Genomic DNA, 24513 nt, shown 5'->3' with positions numbered 1-24513 from the left:
ATTCTTTGTGAATGCAACACAATCGATGCAAAGCTTTTTCAAAGGAGTAATGATATTATAAGGAAGAGGTTTCCGCACATCCTCAAGTGAAGGATAGTTGTGCCGTCATCGACTACAGTCTGACAACACTATAAGTAGCAAATACAGTACTTATTATTCTAATACTTTTAAGATTTTGCTTGTAATAGTATCTTGAGCAGCCACCGATGAAAGAGTCAGATGCGTAAGTGTGTCCGTAATACTTGGACATAACTACAATGGCTGAAGAGTAACTGATCAATGTCTTGTCTGTATCTGGTGATATCCTCACTCTTTGTCATGAGCGCTTCAGATATTTTGAATATCAGAGGGCATTCATTTTTTTATAAGGCTTTTATGTCCAGGTTAAAGAGTTTGGGTTGCTCGACACATCTGCCGGAGAGGGATTGTTGCGGTGGTTTGCAAAGAAACATTTGTGTGCGCAGTCATAGCAGACCCCTGCTCAGGTGCGTGCATGCTCTGAACCATTACCAGTATGAGCACATCTAGCCAAACCCAGGAACAAGAAGCCTCAGATTGTGCCAATTCATTCCAAGTAGAAGAAGATTCGAGTAGTGCCGATTCTGAAGTCGTATGTGAAAGTAACCCAGATAATGAAGGGTCAGATAATACTACGTCAACCGTAAGTGATTTATGTGAACTAAATACCGAGACTAAAAATCCTGTTGAAACTCTTGAAGATTCTGTTGAGAATTTAAGTCAAGTTACAGAATCCTCTGATGTAGAAAGTTCTGATGAAAAAATTGTAGATCCTATTGAGAGTGTAAGTCAAGATACACAATCCTCTGATGTAGAAATTTCTGGGGAAAACATTGGAGATCCTTTTCAGAGTTTAAATCAGGAGACAGAATCCTCTGATATAGAAACCACTGCAGCGGAACCATGTGGCGAAACAGAAGCAAAAGAGAAAAGTGGGAGAGGAGAAGAAGAAGCCACATTGCATCAAGATGGCACAGTTGATGAAACGTGCGCATCACCTGTCAGTGATCCTGCAAGAGGAGTCGTCTCCTCTTCTTGCGACCAAATAAGCATTTCTGTCAGTGAAGTCGTCACTGCATTTCAGGAAGTCAGGAGCGAGTTTAAAAATGCAGTCAGAGATGCTCAGAGTGAATTCGTCACTGCTGTTAGTGAAGTTAAAAACGAACTCGGCCAGGTATTGAGTGGAACGAGTCAATCTTCTTTCAGTTGTGAAGAGCGGCAGACTCCGTCACCATCAGAACTGAGTGATTCTAATGATAATATCTTGAGCACTGTCTCCTGTAGTGAAAATTTAGATAGCACTGGAAATTTAATACCAACAGGAGAAGATACAAATACTGAGTGTGATAATCCTGGTTTAGAACATTTGACCTTGGAGTCAGACTCTGAGAAAGGTGAAGTGAGTGATTGTCACAACATTATATTAGGGTCGTCCGACAACTTTAAGCTGGAGGATGACATTAATGACAATGTCGCTCATAGTGCTCCTGTACCCTTGGATGTAGATATGTATAGTGGTGAAATTGAAGTAAATGCCAATGGTCCAACAGAAAGTACAATGGACACACAAATTGCAGAACTGAATAACACTACTGTAGAGGGTTTCCCTCCTCAGAATGGGGATGTTAATCAGGCTGGTGCCAGGTGTATGGAAAGTAATGGCAGCGTTGAATACGATATTCATCAGGGAAAGGAGAGTTCAGAACATCTGTCAGCATGCATGGATGACCCATGTTCTAGGGGCCAGGCCACATCTGCACCTTCAACTCCTGTTCCCTCTGCGGCAGGATCTGTTCGCAAAGTTCTGCGAACAGCACCTTGCCCTGGTCGCCGGGTGTCATTCCCTGAGGATGACACTCGCCTGATATCTAGTTATTTAGAGCCTGTAAATCCTTGGCAGCAAATGGCCGGGGTAACTGTGGAGGAAATTGCTGCTGCCTACCGATCCTCTTGTGAACGACACAGTACTCAACCTCTCCCTGGAGTTTTGCAGCAGATCAAGGCCCTGCCCCTGGTTGTAGGAGGGCGCGTTGAATGTATCAGTCTACGGGGACAGAGGCTGGAAGGCGGTCAGTGTGAAGGGCTGGAAGAGATATTCCGCAGAGTTCAGTTTAAGGTTCTGGATCTTGAAGGTTGCTCCCTGGAAGATGACACTGCCATACCTCTCTTCGATATGATCGAGTTTTATGATTCTGCCACTCAGCTCAATATTTCATGCAACAGCAGGATTGGATTTAGAGGGTGGCAGGCGTGCGCTCGCATGTTGAAGCGGACGCCTTCGGTCGAGTACCTTGATGCCCGCAACACTAACTTGAATGAAACAAACATGCCTATATTGGGCAGAGCTCTAAGGTTAGGTGCAAGGTTGCATACGTTGCATCTTGAGAACTGTAATCTAACAGGTCGTCCTCTCATCATGCTTACTGCTGCATTAAAGCAAAATGATACTCTTGCAGAGTTATATCTGGCTGAAAATCGCTTGGGGGTCAATGATTGCATTCAGCTGGGCAACTTGGTACGTGCAAACAACACTTTGAGAGTGCTGGATCTCAGAAACAACAATGTACAAGACGCGGGTTGTGGCCATATTTGTGAAGGAATATGTGAACAGCAGAAACTGCAGAGTGAGAAGGAGAGCAATAATGTGGAAGGGAAGAAGACAATCAAAGGGTTAAATTCTCTGATATTGTGGAATAATCATCTCACCCAGCAATCATCTCCACACTTGGCCAGTTTGCTGTCTGGCTCTTCCTCCCTTGAAATGGTAAACCTTGGCCGCAACAATCTCACAAGTGAAGGGATTCTACGCCTGAAGGAGTCTTTGTTGCGAAATCGATGTTTACTGCGGCTTGGACTTCAGGCTGCAAGGATTAGTGATGAGGGAGCGGTGGCTTTGGCAGAATATACAGCAGACAACACCATCATCCAGCAGATCGACTTGAGAGAAAACCCTATCCGTGTAGCTGGGTTGATGGCCTTGGCTCATTCGCTGCGTTTAAACACGCACGTCACTCAGATGGATCTGGACTCCGATCCTAGAACAGAACCCGCAGCCGAACTGGCCGAGCAGCACTTGGCTCTGCAGAAGGAAATCAAGGAGTACTGCCAGCGTAACTTGGTCAATAGTCATATACAGGCTGCTGAAAACCAGAACAATCTTTGTGAAATTCCTACCAGGTGTCACGACGAAGACAAATTGTCCGTCAACTCCGTGTTTAGGAAAGTCTCTTTAACGTGCGAAACCTCACACAAGACCATCCAGCCAGAAACTAGAAACGACACCACCCCCGTACGAGAAGAGGAGAAGCAAAAGTATGTAAGTCCTGCTCCCAGCCCACTTCCAAGCCCAGCTCCAAGTCCCTGCCAAAGTCCTTCTCCAAGTCCTGTACCTAGCCCCATGAAAAATCGCTTCAGGGTCTTCAGGGTTCAAGAAGCATCAAGAAGTGCTTCACAGTTACCTATAAATTCAACTCCTTGTTCTCCTGTTGTTTGTTCCTCAGCTCCAGTAAGTCACTGTGGAAGAAGTATGTCTGCTGGGGACCTCAATTTACCCTCCAAACAGCAATCTTCTCGCCCTAATAGATTCAGCATTGGTGGCCGTTTCACTGTCACAAGGGTTGCGGAGGTCACTGGGCCTTGTAGTTTACCTAGTGGTCAGTCTACAACTTCTGATACTATTCTGACTAACTCTACTGGTTCTGTGTCGAGCCCCAAAATAATTATATCTTCACCTGTTAGAGTAGAGCGTGGCTTTAGCATAGAAGAAACACCTTCAAAAAATATGTTTCTGAGCAAGAGCGGAGATGGCCTAGTGACGTCACCTTCAGTGCCGGGCACCAAAAGTTGTGACAGTCTTCCAGAAGGTCATCATAAAGTACCAGGCAGCTTGTCAGGTCACATCGTGAGGTTGAAATCGGACAGCGACAGCGACGACGTTTTTCTTGATTCTGCAAATTCCAGTAATGTGAGTGGATGGTCGGAGGTTGGGTCTCAGAGGGGCTCGCTTCGGAGCAGTGTCAACGAGAACAACGGCAGCAGTACTGAGAAAGACAATGATTCGGTGAGTTCCAGTGAGTTGACCGACAGTGGTTTTCTAGACGACTCGGTTTGTGGCGTGGGAAGGGTTGGGGGCAGCTGTTCCCCAAGCCCTAGCAGTCCACATCCTGAGGGTGACCGAGATTCCCTTTTGAGCTCCTCGGTCGATAGTACAAGCCAGGAAGACACCGGATTAGGATCCGCCATAAGCACCTCTGGTAATCTACAAACTTCCCCAGTACCTTCTACGGTGCCAATACTTCCTTGCACCGCACAACCTACGGTTCATTCCGCCGTGCCGGAACCTCTGAAAAGAGCACCGTTAGCAGCCATGGAGAATGGAAGTTTCGATTCTGATAGTGAGGACAGCGAGGTCACCACTCAGTCTTCGGATTCTACCCACAGTGACGAGGTACGAATAACGACCGAGCAGTTGTCCCCCAGACCTGCCTGGGGTTCAAAGCAGGAACCTGTAGAGGAATCACACCACAGTGCTGAAGCCTCCAGTGTACCTGCACAGACTTCAGAGACTGGTTGATTGTGATTCCTGTCATGGTTGTGTTGGCCAGAGCCTTAACTAAATAAGTGGTATCACTGAAATACTGCACGCACAGTCTCAGTGTGTGCACGTGCATAACGCATCTCATTGCAGATTGGTCTTTTTGCAATTATTTGCTGTTATTTATTTATATGATTACATATATCTTTTTGTATATTTATGCTTGCAAGTAAACATGATGTAGGATATGAGAAAGAAGCAGTAATGATAACTTATCACGTTTTGCCTTGCGTTTTTTGTGATTGTTGAAAGATTGTCATATTTATATAGTACTGTAATGTAGAAATGCAAGAAGTAAAAGATCATATTTAAGTGTGTTCAGAGTATGCTGTGGCTCAGAATTTGTGATATGTGAACAATTATTTACATTCTTATTTTTAGGGACGTTCAATAAGTTGTGCTTGTGAAGAGAGGGATTACTGAACTTCATTTTTGCAGAGCCAACGTATTTTATAAGTTATTTATGTATTTAAATTATGGTGATAAATCATACGCTTCAGTGCAAAAACTTTCAAGACCATCTGTGAGCATTTTATGTCATTTGATACTGTATGTACATAGTTTTAGTGAGCGTAGTGTTGCAAGAGGTTAAAACAAGACTGCCATGTTGCAGAAGACGACTTGACAAACAGAGGGTCAAACTCTGACACTTGTTGCCCGTTGTCATGCAAGATTTTATGTAGAGAAGATGTTCAGAATATCTCAGGCATAATAGCTGACTGAAAATTCAGCAGTGCTGTGCAGGTAATCCCAGCAATGTTTTATATTTGTAAGTCATTTCATAAGATTACTAAAACATTGCAGTCTAAACATATGTTTCACGTGAATGTTCGGGGAAATATTTAGAATTTGTTGCATATTCTTGTTGATGTTTACTTCACGGTGGGATTTCGTTGTTTCCCAGTGACGATGTATTTATAAAATTGTAAGGTCACTTCAGTTTGGCCACAAAGATATTTCACTCTTTTTCTAATAGTTCACAATAGTTATGATGTTATGATCACAAGTTTTTCCACATTTCCTGTTTACCGACAACAAAATTAGCGTTAAGTTAGGGCTATAAGGGAACTGTCAAAGTGGTATGATAAATTACCGAGTGCCGGACTCACACCCTCGCAAACTATGCTTTTATACTAACTGCCTCGCTTCATTGGTAGCTTAATTAGGTCGTTAGACAGTCTAGAGAGGAATTGAGACACGTAGTCATATGTTATTACAGTCACTGATCAATCATTTGTTCTCCTTTTTCATTTTTTTATTTATTTGCGTGTCAGTTTTAGAGAGGAAACAGACTTCATGGTGTTAGTAATATGGGATACATTTTCAAGAGTATGGCAGGTTTATGTACCATACTGTTATTTGAATAACCTCTGCCGTTAAGAAGGCAAATTAAAATGTATTGTCATAAAATTCGTGACTGTAATCACATCTTTATCCTGTTATTACACACACCCTCAGCTCTGTAATACGTACCGCTGTTAGTCGGAACTAAGAAACTAATTAGGAAATGTAGGAAATGTTTTTGTGACCATACCAGTATGATTTTTTTTTTTTTTTTTTTTTTTTTTTTCTCCAAAGAATATTATGTATTGGATTACTGTCCAAGTGGTATATTATGATATCTTGGGAGTCCCTTAGGGTACTTTTATGAGCATCCTTTGTGACGACAGTGTACAAAGTTATGATATTCCTTGGGAGGGTTACAACTTTGTTGTGTGTCGTAGATGACTATGACTACTATCTTGAAAGGAGGCACAAGCCACTTGAGGGTGAGCGAAAGGATCTAGTTTCCTTGACTGTGGTAATAATTCTGTAAAAATAATTTCTAAGATATGTCGGTAAAGAAAACAATAAATGCATTGTTAAAAATAATGTTTTAAGCATATATGTTGTGAAACAAGGTTGATTAATCTCTTGAAAAGAGAGTAGTAGATTGGACTTGAAGTTCTCAGAAGGTAATTCTTGTGAAAGGAGAAATACACAGGAGGGGAAATATTATTTTACTGAAGTAAAACAAAATTGGGTCGGCCTATTGAAACTTCATGCCCTTAGCAACAACAAAGAAGAAAGTCACAAGGGAGGGATACCTTTGTCTACTTTGCATTTCGTATTTGTAGCAGTACACCAAGCTTGCTACACGTCATCAGCGTGAGATGATGGTCTCTGTTGGAGCGTGAGAGAGGTGTACTTGGATGTAATCGCAAATAACCTCATCTTTTTTTTTTCCTTTTTTTTCTGGTGCTGTGTAAATTCGGAGTAATGTTGCAATGCAGATATAACTACTATATAATCTTGACACAAATTATAATGAATGTACCTGTATTAGTACTTAGATGCATTTTGCAGACTTTGAGGGGTTGCAAGGTATGTATACATCAAATTGCAATCCCAGCGTTTGAATCCACGAGTACCAGTTTGTCTGTCTATCCTTTCACCGTAAGAATTTAAACATTTAATGGTAAAAAGCATTTTCAAATGTAGGGTTCAGGGTATCTCATAAAAATCTCTATCTGGAACCAATTCCACTTTCACAAGAGTATGTAGTTAGATTATCAATAAAGAATTTTATTTTTACCTTCTGTATTGTGAAGTATGATTTGGTTCCAAGTAGGTCAGGGATAGGTAACTATTCTTAAGATCAAGATTACTGATAACTTATGGTGGATAGTTCAGTGACGTGGATCAGATCATATTGAAACCTGTGTCATAAACCATTTTATATATTGTTTTAACTGAATGATAGTTTTGATTGTTGCATGGGATGTGAAGTATGATGCTGAGAATTTTAATGAAATTATTTTAAATTTTAAGCCAATTTTCTTTGTTAAGTAGATTTTCATGTCGTAGAAGAAATGCATATGTTGAACTGGTGTAGTTGCCAGTTTGTGTACTTCTTAAAAGATTAAATATTTATACAGTGGCGAGCAATTTTAACTTTGTATGGGGGAGTCGCAAGGCTAGTCCAGATTACATATATGAAAATTAGGGCAGGTAGATAGAAATATGTAGTAGGAAATTTTTTTTTTTTTTTTTTTTTTTTTCCCCCTCAAGAATTGGGACTGTATTCACCGATTCAAGCAATATTTTATACATTTTTGAGGCACATGCAAGCCATGAATAGTTATAAAATATGTTAAATACCCAAGTAATTGTTTTAGTTCTCGTGTAAAGTACACGGTGCTGTATTGAAAACAAATTTTAGCAAAAGACGATTTTTATTCTCTCACCTTCAATGTGGAAGGACTGAAAACTCACAAGAATATATTTAGCCATTTTTACTTTTGTGGTAATTACTTGTGATGTGTGACTTGTATGATAGGAACCGGTATTAAGTTAAGTTTAACTAAAGTATTGGTGTGCTACTTCCGTTCAGTAATAATAAGTGACGGTCAGTGATAATCAAACAAAAAGGCATGTGTATGTATGTTCTTGTTGGGGGGATACCCATTTTGTTCCGAAGTTAAGTGCTTAGAAATGTGTAAATCCTCAGGAGCTTTGGTGTGACTGGCCAGTTGTACCCCCCAAGAAACCAAGATAAGATGAGAAATATAAGAGATAACGTGACGAAATTACGACCGTGTGGTAAGTGTAGGCTGTGAAATTTATTCCTCTAGGAAGCTTAAATTTTTATTTTTAATTCTAGGTTTCCAAATCATTGTGATATGCTTGAATTTAATTTACACAAGGTTTTCAATTTAGTATACGTTTAACTTTAATATTTTTCTGTCTTACGTAAATGAGTGGTAGCTTTTTGGAATGCTTGGTCACGCATTGTTACAACACCGGTTAATCTCATCGTATGCATAAAAAGATCCCCAAGTACGGGTAGGCAAGTAATGATTCTTTATGGGTCTTAAAAAAAAAAAAAAAAAAAAAAAAAAAAAAAAAAAAAAAAAGACAAACGCAGCTTTACATGAACAGGATGATTGTAAAATAGCACATAACTATAATGCTCTTATGTATGGAATTACATAATGTAAAGAAGGATTGCTGTAACTGATGATCAGAATTAAATGTATTGAAAATGTATCTTGGAGGTAGTTTAAAACATATACTTTAATTGTATTATAAAGTACTTTGTAAAAGTAAGCATCCTCGGTAATAGTTTTAAAAGAATTGAATGAGTCCCTTATTTCTTTCTTTATATATTGCTAGATTACTTAAAAAAAATAATTTTTACTTGCAATTTGATTTTTATTGAGTGCAATACTAAAACGTTTGGGACAGGGTGTCTGTCACATTGTCAGCAGGCTTTGTCATCGTTTCTGTATATTGTGATCGTTAGTAAGTTTTAAGTACTACTGTATTTCATATCAGGGTTGGACAGTTTTAGGTAGCAGTACTATATTTCTATATTAAAGTGTACTGCACCTTCAGGAGAAACAATGGACCATAAAAATCATATCAGTTGCTTTACAAGTCTGACCTCGTTGTACATAGATGGCATGGCTTGAGATTTGTTCAGTTTTATCCATTGAAGTTCAAGTTGTTGGTCTAGTAATTTGACATCGTTTGTTACTACGAGTATAACTTGCGATGGGTGGGTATGTGACACATTTTACAATGTTCATGGCCTCAGCAATGTTGAGATATTGTACATAATGCATTAACAGGTAGTAAGCTTTCCTTGCAAGGATAACACCGTAGATTATAAGAAGTTTTTAACGTGTACATGTCTGTTAACAGAAGGAAACCAGGGAATGATGGTGCTTTCTCTCAACGAAAGGCACTCGTGCCCTGTGCTGTGCTGGACTGGACTAGCATCTTGTTCATTGTGGCAAAAAAAGTACTGTAAACCGGTGGAAAAATATAGTGTCATTGTTTCTGGAGTAGGACTTCTCTTATTACTGACAGCTAGTCTGATTCCAGGCTGAAAAAATCAACTGCTGAAGTTTAAAAATTAGTGTAACGCCTATTAAAAACTTATTCTAAGGCATGTTACTACTTATGTGAATTTTATTTATATCTAATGCCAAATAATTTTGTTATATAAATTTACTGAAATTAATATGGAGCAATAAGCTGCAACTCTGACAGTACTGAAAAGGAAACCTGCTTTTGTTCTATTTCTTTCCTACTGTTTGAGTTGTGTCTTGATTCCTCCAAGTTCTCTTGCCAGATGCATTTATGTTCAAAGCCCCTCAAATGAGCCTCAAAGCCCCACAGTTTATGTTACAATGCAAGAAATCATTTTGGTATTTCTTCAAGTATGGAAGAAGAAGACAGTTGGCCCACTCAGAGGCAAAAGCAACTAGTTTATCTTGTACATAATATTAAAAACTGCCGTCACAGTCTACCTATCGCTGCCGTATGCTGTCTCCTGTGGTTGAAGAAATATAGAAAATGAAGTACTGTACTTTTTTTTTCTTTTTTCTTCTCTTCATTTAGTTAGTGTACTCTTCTGTTCAGGCTAAGGAAGAGTCTAAATGAATAATCAGTGTGGTATTCACACTTTAATAGACTGAATGTAGTAGCAAATGGATTTAAAAAAAAAAAGGTTATTATAGGAATGATGATTGTATAAAATTGTAATAATGAAAAGAAAACTATTACCTGTTTTTAAGTTGTTTTGTACTTTTCATACCTGTAACATTACAAAAAGAAAAAACCATTGACTATAGTACTGCTTCTTAGATTTAGTTAACCAGAAGCATGGATTTATGGCTTGGCAATATTCTTTTGACTCTGTTGTGGTAAAACAATGTTCTTACAGGATGTGGTATCGCAATTTTTACAGTTTTGAATATCGTAGAGAACAAAAAATAAAGTTCTGATGAAGTTATCAACATACGCATTACTATACTTTTAAAAAATCAGCCTTTCAGAAATGAAATATCCCATTAATGCCCCAATTTTTAAAATTAGATGAGCAAAACTATTAAAAACATTGATTAAATACATATTGGTTAGCAGCACAACACTTGTGTAGTGAAACTAAATGAGTAAATTTTCATTAACAGTTATGTAGACTTAGGAGGTGATTATGGGATTAATACCTAGTTTTAAACATCCATTATAACAGTTGTATGCACTGCATAAGAAAAGCCGCAATTATTTCTTAACACCAAAACCAACTATTAGCGGGGTATTGCTGTACATAGTTGTATATAGATGTAGCATAGTGCCGCCACCACCTCCAACCAACCATGTTGCATTTTGTCTAAATACCACTAACCAGAATAGTCATGTAGCAGAAGATAAAATCTCGGTGGGAGCAATTAATACCATCATTATTTGCTGTAGTTTTAGTGACAACATTAGCTCTCGTATACCTTTTTTATTATGTCCCTTCATTTAAACTTTAAAACGAGTGTTCACATTTTTGTTATGATTATCAACCGTTGCACAGTACACTGATATAACTGTCCTGTACTGCATATTTCTACCAAGGCCATGATATATTACGTGGGTGTTCACATGTTATTTCTCTTCACCCTTGAAAATAATTGTTAGGATTTTTCCATACAAAGTATCAGTGTTTGTATGTTTTTCTAGGTGTGAAAATACAATTATGTACTACTGTATATATGTACAGTATATACTTTCAGGGCATAACTCTCACTTTACACTGTACCATGTTTGTAATATTGTCACCATTTCCATGTCAGTTGCTTGGTAGCTGTTTTCATATTTTTTATAAATCATCTTGCTCTTGGAGCTGATGATGGGGGAATAAGTAAATCATCTTGTGTCAAAATTCCATACTAATGTTGTAATCTTCCCCTATGGTATTGTCAGTGGGTTAATTACCTGACATTCAAATGGATAGGATGTTTGTTGTAAAATACTTCAGGAAATAGTGTCGAACATAACCAAAGCACAATTTCTAATTGGATGTTAGGGCAGGGAAACAATTTTAAGAGAAACTGATGGTATGGTTGTCCAAGATTAAGGTAGCTCTCTTATTAAAAGAGTATCATATGTTGAGTGATATCTCTGAGTGACAGTAGAGAAACATTTTAAAAGGGAATAATCAGGGAAATACAAAAGGAGACGGCAAATTTCACATTGTCAAAGTAAAAAGGGTCAATATTTCCAAGTAACCTTTAGAGTTTGTGTTGTGACACTCACACAGTATATTTGAAGCAGGGAAGCCTGCCATGCTCAGTTAAATATACTTTGTGTAAGTGTCAAAACTTCACCCAGTGTAAGTGTCAAAACTTCAGCCAGAAGTAAACATCACATTTTGAAGACAAATTAGTTAATGGAGACTCTCAGAATCTCCATTATTTATCCGTTCATTCATATACTGGTTTTGAAGAAATAATAAGTGCATTTTAATTCTATGGTCTGGTTACAATACCTTATAACGACAATAATACATATAATAATAATAATAATAATTATAATAATGAGACCATTACGAGTTCAGATCAAAGGACACCTTTACTGAATAAGTGCACCTTTCAACAGGAAAGGGGTTCTCAAATTACAAAATTTCTGAGACCCGAGATCACAGAGACTGAAATTATTTGAGCTTGTGATGCTAAAGGGAAGTGACCAGTTAGTTAGTCAGAAAAGTAGTCATTATGGATAAAACAAGAATAAAGACTACTAAAAATACCTGAAAATTGTGCAGAAGTGCATCAACTGGCAGAAAATGAAGAGGACCCATAGAGAGAGGAAAGCACTATAAAAATGTGAACGATTATGACGAATGGGGAATTTGGTTTGTAACTCTGAAAGTATCCTATGTTACCTTACCTTCTCAATAGGCATCCATTTTTGTTTGAATTTAAGACAATACTGTAAAGGATCTTTTTCATTGGGTTGAGGTTGGGACTATGAACAGGGTTTTGTAGAGTTCAGGGTGATACCTGGGCATACCCCATAGGCTTTTTTTTTCTTTCTTTCTTTCTTTTACAATACAGCAAAAGCACAAGATGTGCTGGAATACTCAATTTATGGAAGCATAGGTTTGTATACCTATAATATACAATTATGAATAGTATATAAAGCTGGCCTCTGCTGTTATTGTTGTTAGGGCTAATATGATTGATGCTCATTCTCTGGTAGGCCAGTATCACTTACCTGGTAATCCAAATTCCAATCTTGACCAAAGGGAAAATTTTACAGTGCTGTTTTAAGTGTAAGCAAGAATGGATGGCTTGTGGGATTTGTAAGTGGAACAAATATAAAAAAAAAAAATCATAAGAATAATCTTCACTTACATTTCTTCAGGTGAATGAGCAGTAGTAACCTTGAAAATCTAAAGAATCATACTGTAATAATGGACATGAAATTTTTACATTAAGGATTTTGTCCCCTGGATTTGTTCTTTGTTTGCCAGTAACAATAATAATGGTAATAATGTGAACATATTTCGAATACCTAAATGCATACTGCTTGTAACCTTTTGTGCTAATAAGTTTGCAGTTTTCCCTGCTGTGTAAGCTTGTATTCTCTTTTTATGTCATTTGCAAATACAGATTTAGGGTAAACTAGTCAATCAAAATAATAATAATGCATACTAATAAGTAAAAGAGTAATTCATACCTAATTATGTACTGTAAAGCGGACCAGAATACATGAAAACGTTTTAAATGAGGACATAGAACCAGAAAAGAGGGCAGGATGTTACAACAACAATCTATGGAAGTTGAGGGAATGCACTGCAGTGTGGAAAATATATATGAATGATTTTGCTGATGGTACAAAGAAAGTAAAGGAACTGTTGGAAGAAATAATGAAAAACAAAAACAAAAAGTACAAATTGTAAAGTGTCATCGGGCCTCTTTGAAAGAGGAATGATCAATAGAGGCAGTATTTATAACGAGATGCTACAGGGAAGACTCGGTAAGCTGCTGTCACAAGATATTTACATGTACTGTATATCAAAAGATTTTCAAACTAGTTCTTAATAACAGTAATATGAGGAAGCTCTGGGAAATATTTTAGCAGAGAGGGAGATATTAATGAAAGAAGAGGACAAAGTCAATGTATGCTAATCATGCTTTGTGAACTGGCAAGTAAGCAGAGGAAAATGTAATTCAGGAACTGCCAGTGAGTGCTGGGAGAGAAGTTTGGGGTAAAGACCAATATTGTGCCTTGGATGGAACAGATGCTGTTGTAGGAGACACTTAGGATTGCAAAATACACATGAAGTAAGGTTCTCAATGTCAAATGTACAAGACAAATACAGAAATAGCCTTGGAAAAGATACAGCATTCTGTCAGCTAGGTTGCGAAGCTGCTATCAAGAATGTAGGGTGGTAAAAGAGATAAGCAATAGTACTGATGCATGCAAAGATGGTGGTGAAATAAACTAAAATTTGACGCAGTTATAATGCATGTAATGGTCTATAGAAATGGGAAAGCTCCCAGAGATAGCATCCAGTACCTAGAGGGTACAACTAGATCTCAAATGCTGAGATTGCTTAAGCAGATATGGAATTAATGGGACAAAGACCTGTTACTAGGATTAAAAATCACAGAGAAAAGACATACTGTACATGAAGATCTGGATGAAAATTCAGGTGGTAAGTGCACAAGATAAGAGAACTGACATGAGCTGAACTGCTACTGTAGCTTATGCCTCTCTATTACGATGAGACTCCTGACTTTTACCCATCTGGAAAATATGAAGGCAGAATATTTTTTTAGACTTAACAGGAACAAAATGTCATAAGGCATAGTACTCTAGTTACAACTCTTCAGCTAACATTAACCGAGATATTGAAGATGTATTTGAAATTTACTATTGTCGACCATAATTTCCATTTAAGCTCTAAGCATTTAAAATTGAGAAATGAAAGTGTTAAATAGCTCAAAGTAGTATCTAACTCAACTATACTATACCCTATGGATAGCATGTCATTTCTCTCTGAAATTGTCTTATCATCCAAAATTTGGTATGGTGACCCATACGCGTCTAACAAGAGTAACGTAAGTTAAGAATTATGTATTGGAGCTCTACATTTTACTGTATGTTGAAAATGACTGACTACCTTAGACTGCTTCCACTTGGTAGTTCCTAATGGGAACATAGGCTATCATCATTATTATGCCATAATTTTAGTCTAGTGAATGATTGGAAATCGGAGAGAATTGAGATTTAAAACTCCTTTAGTCAGCCAAAGCCTCCAGACTTAATGGGATGTGTGTACGTACTCCTAAATACTCTACATTGCTGAGTGACTGGGAGTACCCAGTGCTTGTCTTTACAGCTTAAATTTCATCATTCATTTTCTACATTCCTCATTTATATTCCAGTGGGTGCTCCTCCCACCCAGTTATGAGTTGTGATTAGACGACAGCACCTTTTTTGAGGTTATAGTTTTTATATACAAAATGTACATTTTATGGTGGGGATATTTTGATGTCTGAAATATGTTGGATCCCTCCCCATGTGAACTTAACTAAAAAAAAAACCATTCCTTTCAAGTGACTCATCTCCAAAATCCATGAACAGTACTTAAATCAATAAGAAGACTTCATAGAATGATTAAGCTAACAGAAATGAAATAAAGTAAACCTACCATTGGATTTTGCCATTCTGCAAAACAAAAGTTCTATGTTTAAGTGCATACATAATTGTACAATCTTTGAATTGATCACACTCATTTGGCCGTCTTTATATGGAGATTATGCAGGTCAACAGTAGCAGTTAATGAACACATATTTTGTAGTTTCTTATTTTATCAGTCAGTGAAAATGACATTTAAATATAACTTATCAGTGCTGTACCCAGCAGTACAACAAAATTCACCCAAATTAATCATTTATGTATGCAATACATGAAATAGGTACGTATGTGGTGAAATAAAATTTTTTTTGTCTAGTCAAGCTTGCTTGCTCTTATTGACAATGTTTATCTTCAATACAAATCTTACAGTTTTATGTTTGCTTAACTTTTACCCCCGTAATAACGATCATACAGGCTGACATAAAAAAAGTGGAAATTATTACATACCTGATACCACGATGAATACACCAGATTAACATTTAGAAAGAATTTACATTGATACTTATGTGGCTTTTTTTTCACATGCATGCTTGGTAATGTGACTTTTCACTTGATACTGCATTTAACTGATTGTGTGTACTTATTGCTGCTGTTATGTACTTAGAATGTACTGTACGTACAACAGTATTTACATTTTCAGAGCTTTTATGTATTGTAATCCTGATACTTAACTTTTGTAATCATGTAAAGGTGCTTTACACGTTCAGATAAATGTGGCAATAATTCAGGGCATATTTTTATATACGTTTGAAAAACAAGCAATTTTACAACTTATTCTCTTTCTGTAAGATAGCTATATTAGCTGTCAATTTCCTTCCAAATCCATTGACTTCTCAAAGGCCACAAAAGACCACAGCCACACTTTTGTAGTTGTTTAAGTTTTCAGTACTAATTTGTTAAGGATTTTCAGTGTACCAATGCTGATGCCAAAATAACTGAAGTACTACTACTTACTGCAGTTGTCCCATGTTACCTCTGTAAGTTATGGAAAGATAAGACAGTTGTAAAGTGAGTAGTACTACCTTAAGAGAAGCTTTCTGCCCTACACCTTGTTCGTAATTTAAGTTACACTTTGAATACTGTGCACCACTATTTTATAAACGTGTCTTACAAAAATTATGGGACGTGTGCAATACCAAGTGTAGACATTCATTTCATGAAGAAATACTCATAGTACCATGAGCTTAGCAATGGGAAAGAAATCCACAGTTAAGTAACTGTGCAATTATATTTAAAAATAAAACTACAGAGATCTTTCTAGAGTGTACGATTCTCCTTTTCGATCTGGCGTGGAGGAGAATTGCATGAATTCTCAAAAGCCGTCTGTAGTTTTATTTTTTAAGTATGTATGTACGTATATCTGTCAAGTTGCATAGTATGTCACATGAATTTCAAAGGGAAGCTGACCACAATGCTATGCATAGTTCATTTCACTGCTACTAGAACTCATTTTTCCTCTCCTTTCAATACCGATTTCATAGGATTCTATTTTTCTACAGACTTTTTCATACAAAGAATTAATAAACCGTAATAGTACTTACAAAAGTATTTAGTACTCTACCCCATCGCTGGGTTGAATGCCATAGCTTTTACAGGTTTAATAGTCAGTTACTGTTGCTAGAAGGAAAATGCAACTTCATGAAGCGTATATAGTTGAGTAAGGTTTGCCAGTTATAGAATATAAATGCAAGAAAAATCAAAGAAATCAATTTATATTCTTCCACAATTGCTCGCCAGTGAGCTCAGGGTCACATCATCAGTCAATGCAGTTAGTGCCATTTTTGGTGAAAGCTTTTTCCATTCTCATTCTGTTTAAGATATAACCTGAAATTGCCAAGCCATTTATCATGACTTTGTTTTTGTACATGTTTTCATTAAGTATGGCATTCAAATTTTAGTTGGGTATTATTTTATAAAGTGCTTGAGTGTTTTATGTTTCTGCTGATCCTTCAGAGGAAGGCGTAGTAGCTGTTGAGGAGTTAATGCGACTGTGGACCTGTGATTTATTTAGTTTAGTTACAATTAAGTAATCTGTGTTTTGACATTTCAAAATGACCATAATAACTGCTGTTGTGAAAATGCTCTGCCCAAAATTCTCAATTCTTTTTCTGCTTCTCAAAAACAGATGTAAGAAAAAATTGCCAATTAATGAACATGCTCTCAAAACTTTCGCAAAATGAAAACTTGTAATTTATGTGTTTGTAAGCATGGTATTGTATATAGCATTCCTCAATCTCTACTTACAGCATAACTTTTCTTAAACTGTACCATGTGTTAAATCCATTAACTTAGGGTAGACAGGATAATATAAAGTACTACTACAATTACTGGGTATTTATAGTTCATAGCGGGGACTCCGAGTGAGGAAGAGCAAGGCAGCCAACATCAATTCTGCTCCAACTTTATATTTTGTTCCTCGGAGTTGAAATACTTTTGTCTTATATAGGAGTATCTGTGAAGCTCACTCCGGTTTGGTTTGGCTGTTACAGATATTTATTGAAAAGCATAGCCAAGATTTAAGTAATCTTCTTCCTTTGCCAGAATGGAAAGAGGGCTTTCTTAGCCTTGTCCCACCTCTCTCACAAGTCAAGAGGAGGATGTTGATGTGGCTGGCAGCTGCTGTCTCTAGCTGCAACCTAGTTAAAGGATGACTATCTTTTCATCAGGTAGTGTGACAACAATAGGATACAGCCCTGGATGGTCTCAGTCTACAGAATAAGTGCAGACTACCTTTCAAGGACTGCTGTTCTCCCCTAAATTTTGAGCCAATCTTTTTTGGTTCACCATCCAGGATTGACCTCGTTCTCTGGCTTCGTCATCTAAGGGAAGGGCAGTGCTTAAAAATAAGCCATGGAGCCACAGAAAATAGCTCTTTATTGAAGGGTATGTGTACAATAACCAGTTCATAGTGGAAACTCTGGTGGGAGACTATGATCTCTGTGGACATGAATGATGCATATTTTCAGAAAACCCCCTAACTGAACTGCAGGAAATCAACCCCACTTCATCTGCAGAAGGACTTGCTTCAACTGCCAATAGCCGCCATGTGTTCACTTGTTTACCTTTTTATTGATGTGACTGGCTAATCCTGCCATTTTCAGAATTGAGATCACCTTCTTGTGTTATGATGCAATCTGGGGGTCATGAGTGAGGCTAGATCTGCAGCCCAAACAGCAGATTTAAGTCCTTGTGGATGCTGACAGATATGGCAGCAGTCAGTTTTTTTTTCTCCATAATTCCTAAGTTGTAATGTTTTGGGAGGGATTTTCTCTGGTCAGAGGCATTCTTAAACATACTGTGGATATCTTTTTCTTCCTTTGCTGACACAAGCTCCTGCTCTCAGTCTCAGCAGGGCTACACAGCAGTACTACTTTCCCAGGTGTTCATGAAGGACATAGCTCTCTCTTCCTAGACAAGTCACCGTGTTCACGAGGAGCCTTGAGCAACCTTGCTTATCCCATTAAATGAAGCCTCTGGAGTCAGGTCTCTTCATCTCTGTACGTATAGTCAATGTCGGGTTTTGTATAAGGTAGTGGAAGAAGCTTTGGATGGAGACTTTACTGACATGAGCAAAAAGGAACTGCTTTATCCCCATTGTTCAGAAGGAAACTTCTTGGTTGCTCAGGTCCTTGGACGTCTTCACCTTGGGACATGGGGGATGCTTAATGCATTCTGTATCATCCAAGTTCCATGTGTATAAGTAAAAGTTCGTGGGCACCTGCAGCATATATTCCAAGGAGGGGCAAATCTTCATACATACTTGGATGGTTTCTGGTATCAAGCAGAGAAACACTTTTGATCCCTTGAACTAGCACGTTAATTCCAAAAGCAGTGCTGGTAAGCGAAAACTGCCATTAACCAAAAAGCAGTGATTTATGGCACTTATGGCGCAAAGTTTCTGTTAATGGCACCATGACTCTATTATCGGCACCTTATGGCACCGATGACCGAAACTTGGCCCCGTTATGGTGCCATAAATTGCCGATTTTACGGCGCTTTTATGCGCTAGACAAGCGTCATAAAATCGAATCACCATTAACCCAGTCCGCTATTAAACGGGGACTGCCTTGTGTATATATATATCATTCTTTTCCAAGATTTCAGGGGGGCTAAGTGGCTTGCTCCCCTTGCCCCTATGCATGCAGGTGTCCATGTAGTGTCTTTCCTGCTGCCTCACAACTGTATTGTAAACAGCCCATGGCCATGATTTGCACTGGTCTGGTGTGATATTGGAATGGAATGGAATGGAATAGAATAGTATAGAGTTAAGGCCAAAGACCAAGAAGCACTGAAGGGAAAAGTGAGAGTTAAAAAAAGGTTACAAAGGTGTAACGGGGGGAAAACCTCACACTTGCACTATGAAATAATTGTTAGGAGAGAATGGATAGCAAGATGAAGAAAATATATGAATGAAGGTACATTCTCATGTTCTGATCATTGTAAGGTCTGCAACCCAGGGGTTAGACTGTACCTCCCCGTAATGATGATTCTCCCACTTTTGTTAAGGGTTTGCATAGTATTTCTATATAGTAAATGTCCCAACTTTTACCCACCTCTCATTTTCCTCTATGGCCAAAAGGACAAGTAAGGTATCATCCCCAACTGAGTGGCATCCAAGGCCACCAACCCTCTCACTAAACTTTCCTATAACTACCCTCTTAGTGACATAGCCAGCTTGCTCTTCAAAGATACTCCCTTATAAGGCAAGTTTGTGATTTACAGGAAAATTAATTTTAAGATTCCATCTGCTTGCAAACTGTTACCTTAAAATACACATACTCAGACAACAGAGCTTAAGAGAATAGGCGTTCCAACAATGTATATTTTTTGTCTTCAATGTTTCGAATGTTCAGTTTTTGACCGACCTTGTGTAAGCAAACCGAAACTCCCGGTCCTCTTTTCTCATTCTGTCTCGTTGTATGACTGGAGCCAGGATTACAAAATTGTCTGGTCTACACTGTTTCTCCTTCAATTGTTCTTTCATCAGTCAGTGACGGTTTTTCCGTTGACCGTACCTGGTATCAAAGGGATGAAAGAAGCAATGTATATGTGTACCTAGTAAAAGTACAGTGTGTTATCTTCATGCTATATAAAATTCATTTACTGTATTCATGTATTTTCACAGATAGGAAGTGAATAAAGTTTTAATCTGTCATCTGTTTAAACTTTTGAGACAAACTAATAATATTATTAACAAAGTGCAATAACCATTATGTATAATTCTTCATTAAAGGGCCATTAATTCTTTTAGTTTTTTCTCTGAGACCCTGTAAAAGAGCCGCGAGTTACAAGCCTCGGGTATTCCTGTGTGGGAGGGCAGTATCGTTTTGAATTTTCTCAGGAGGACTTCCACTTGCTACAGTTTAACTCAGGAGCCATTTCATTGTACTACTGTATACACCTTTTATTAATAATTTTTCTGCTTCAATGTCATCACGTCGAGTCAAGTCATCCATCTTAGAATTGTAATAAAAAAAAAAAAAAAAAAGTGGCATTCTAGTCCTTAGCCAAGGGAACTGTATTTTTGCTATGTGAACTTTTGTATATATATTTAGAGATATGAATTTTGTACAGTGTGCGTGTACTCCCTCTGAATACCGCTGGTAACTCGGGCCCTTTTATGAAGTACTTCAGATGAACTGTTTGCAGGATGACTGGGCATAGGATACTTTCATGTTGTGTTATATAAGCATTTCAAGGCCCTCGAATTCTCTTTATGTCCACGGCTACGTCACGTGATCTTTATACCCTCACGTACAAAAGTAGTTGCTATGATGTGCTGAATAATTTTAAACGGCTCTTTTGAGGTGGTTTTTGTCATTAAACATTATTATATATACATTCAGCTTTCAAGTATATATACCTATATTAGACTCCTTACTCTTGACAAAGAGATGGCATTTTCTTCATAAATTGTAAAATGAACTCATGAACAAAAGGGATTAACATTTCTGTGAAATATTCTTGATAATTATTTGTCTGTATGCTTACTACCACTGTGATTTTTTGTAATTCCCTCCTCATTTTTTTAACTACTCTGTACTATAACATTCATTTATGCAGTTCTACAGGTACAGCATAAAAAAAATTGAGATGACAGTAGTACTTGTGAAGATCAAGAAAGCTTTGAACTACAGTATACTGTACTATGTACTTTGGTTGTAGGAAACACCTGTGACCTGAGCCATTTTTCTGTAAGATGTAAGCTGTTCATTACAGTTTTTGTGAGTGATCGATCATTTGTTGGTTCATTACAGTTTTTGTGAGTGATCGATCATTTGTTGACGAAGACGTCTGGAAAAGAAAAACCCTACTTGAGAATATGTGACACTTACAGTGATGACAGGTCGTTGTTACATTCCTTGTAAGAGGCTGAGAAGTGTGTCCAGAATGGAAGGGTATTGTGGGGGGGGGGGGGGGGGGGGGGGGGGAGGATGCAGGGAAATGGCTTATAAGAGGTTCTCTTGCTTCATGGAATGAAACGTTGAAATTCAATTGCTGATGGAATGTATGGCTGTATAAAAATAAAAACTTTTCATATGACGTTTTGTGTTCGTATTTTGCATGCTGTCACAGCCAGACATTTCAGAATTTTTCAGGAAAAATTCATTCTACCAACTACTAGAAGACTTCTTCGTGCTATATTTTCTGATATTGAGATTTCATTCATCTGATAACTTTCTGGAAGTTTATATATATAATATATATATAATTCTTAACATACATGTACATTATCAAGCCATTAGTTATAAGCTGTAAATAAACTTAAAAAAGTAGTTCCATAATACCACTTGCTTTGTTACCATCTAGTCGCTCGGCAGCCAAAAAAAAAAAAAAAAAAAAAATAAAAAAAAAAAATAAAATAAAGCAATGAAAAGGGGAATATGCCAAGTCACTCATGTCTGCCCTGTTTAGTAATGTTAATTGTAAAGGTTTGAAATGTAAAAACCAGAAGACAATATCAATGAGTTTGTGTAATCTTTGTAGACACCCCTCTCTGTTGCTTTTCATGAAAATTTCTTTCACATTTGATTTATTGTACGCTAGTTGTCAATGGAATCTCAAGAAAGAGTAAATTAAAAAATACTCATAGTAGTATGAGTCTTGAAATTGCAAAAGAAATCTACAGTTATGTATGGTTACGAATATATTTTTAGAGAATCTAAACAGAGAGCTTTCAGGAATCTATTCGATTTCAGTCTGGTTGAAAAGGGGAATCAGACAGCTTCCTGAAATCTCTCTGTACTGTAGGTTTATTTTTAATAAATATATTTGTATCCATACATAACTGTGGAGATGTTTTTTCAAAAGAGTGAATGTTTTACTGCAGTTTGTAGTTGATGCTCATGTAACACTGTCCTTGCAATGTAATTTGATTTCAAAACATTTTTTGCTTTTTTTTAATTTCAAACAGTTTAAATGATGCTTTGTTTTGTTCAGGGAATATGTACTGTATATGTACTTGATTTTCGGTTGTATTATGTATATTATACACAGTTTTGAGCTTTTTAGTAATGGCTTCATTTTAATCAATGTTAATGTACAAGTTTATCAATAATCATTTTAGTCAACGTCAATGTACAAGTTTAACTCTTGATATGAATACTTTCTACTATTATATGTGGTCCTAGATTTTTATATAACTCGGAGATTTTCATGATCAACTGCTTTAGTTTGTACATAAAATGCATTTTATAAGGAATTACAACCTGTTACAACTTTTAAATGTTGAGCATAATTATTACAGCTTCATCACAATGTGTCACTGCATGGGAATTTCCTTTTGTATTGCAGAAATGTAATGCATGTGATAGACATTAATTTTTAACAGTTAATAGATTGTTTTTAACATGTATAAAATAACTGTCATGCATTGTTTTTTTTTTCATCTTGTATATGGTAGCTGTGGAACTGTGTAGATATTATTATATACAATATATATTACACATATACTATATTTATATATAGTTCTTCGGTGGTGGTTTAGTAGACCGATGAGTTCAGCCCTGGGGTCGTGCTCTGTCCTACTGTGCGCTGTAGGTCGACAGCCCTGCGTCTGGCTTGTGCATGCATGTATATATGTATATATACACATGCTGTATACTATGTATATTCTTAGCTTTAGATGTAAAAGAGAAATGAATGTGAAAGGAATCCACTTATTTTGCGGGGTTGAAAGCTGTGGTCGGCAATGAAAAGAAAGTTTGAACGGTGTAGCGTTAAAAAAATAATAATAATAAAAAAAAAAAAAAAAAGCTATGATGACATAGCAGCTGTTGTTTCTTCTCTTCATTTAGAAAAATAAATGTTATTTACAAGGTGAAAAAGAATTAAATTTTAATCGGCAATGCTCATGTCTTAGTTCTGTTTGATTCTAGATGCTATCTGTACATTATCACTTTATAAGTACGTAAATGGGGAGAAGGATTATGATGGAAAGTGATGTACTTGTTGTAAACAAGTGTGTTGGGTGATTGGGAAAGGAATGGGAATTATGATGTCAAAAAGTCCAGGGTGGTGGTGGCAGAGCATTAGTTTAAAAGCTGTGATAGACAGGTAGTCACCACCCCCACTGAACAATAAACTATCGACAGGACATCCTTTGCCTTTCGCTTTTCCTTTTAAAAGGTATTTATGATATAAAATTAAAGGGGAAGTCTGTCAAACTTGAAACCTTCACAGAGGACAAGGTTTGGCAAAATTCTTTTGCCTCGCTTGACTGGCAGCTACTTGAATCTTATATATGTACATACATGGGATCAAGTTAACAGTCGCAGCTATGAATTTAACCTTCTAAAACCCCAACCAATGACAAGGGGGCTAGGTGTTGGGGAGGATTGGACTGGGTCGTGGGTTGTTTTCTAAATAGCCAAGGGTCAATCAAGTACTAGAACCAATTCAAAGAAAGTACATTATTGTCAAGGAGGCCTTTTTTCTTGAACATAAATAAATCCAAAGTAGATTGATTGGTTTTAGTTTGTTATTGTCAGTTTTATTATTTTGCAAAGTTTACCATTCACTGACAGGAGCATAGTATTTATTTGCTCTCGTCACTAACTGGAGGAATGTCTGATAAAACTACGTAACAATGAAAATAGCAGTTTTATCAGCATTTTCATTTGGTTTACTTCGCACATAAGTAGGGATCCAGCCTATTCCTATACTCATACTGACTTCACATAATTAATGGAATGAATACAAGATAAATACAGCAAATACTAAATAAATACATACGTATAGGAAACCTTTATACCAAATATTCACATTGGACAAGAAACTCAAAATCTCGCAATGCATAAGAAAGTTAAAAGTAATAAAGATATGTAAGCAAAAACACCAGGCACTAAAGCCACTAACACACCCAAGAAAACTAATCCTAAATGCCTAACATCAAAACCAAATGACAATCACTGGAGCAGACTGTTATAGGAAATAGT

General features: G+C 37.1%; 1 protein-coding gene across 4 annotated transcripts in view; it reads left to right on the top strand.

Annotated features, from left to right (window-relative positions):
• LOC135213299 (uncharacterized) overlaps nt 1–23674 on the top strand; it is a 64733-nt gene extending 41059 nt beyond the window's left edge. For all 4 annotated transcript variants that reach the window (XM_064247296.1, XM_064247289.1, XM_064247283.1 and 1 more), the window contains exon 3: nt 1–23674. In XM_064247296.1, the coding sequence (XP_064103366.1) occupies nt 515–4591 (4077 nt within the window). In that variant the 5' untranslated portion in view covers nt 1–514 and the 3' untranslated portion in view covers nt 4592–23674.
• The last annotated feature ends 839 nt before the right edge of the window (nt 23675–24513 follow it).

The sequence above is a fragment of the Macrobrachium nipponense genome, chromosome 19 (assembly GCF_015104395.2).
Source record: "Macrobrachium nipponense isolate FS-2020 chromosome 19, ASM1510439v2, whole genome shotgun sequence".
Classification (NCBI taxonomy): Eukaryota; Metazoa; Arthropoda; class Malacostraca; order Decapoda; family Palaemonidae; genus Macrobrachium; species Macrobrachium nipponense.
Note: the sequence above shows the minus strand (reverse complement) of the source record. Positions and strands in the feature narration are given on the sequence as shown.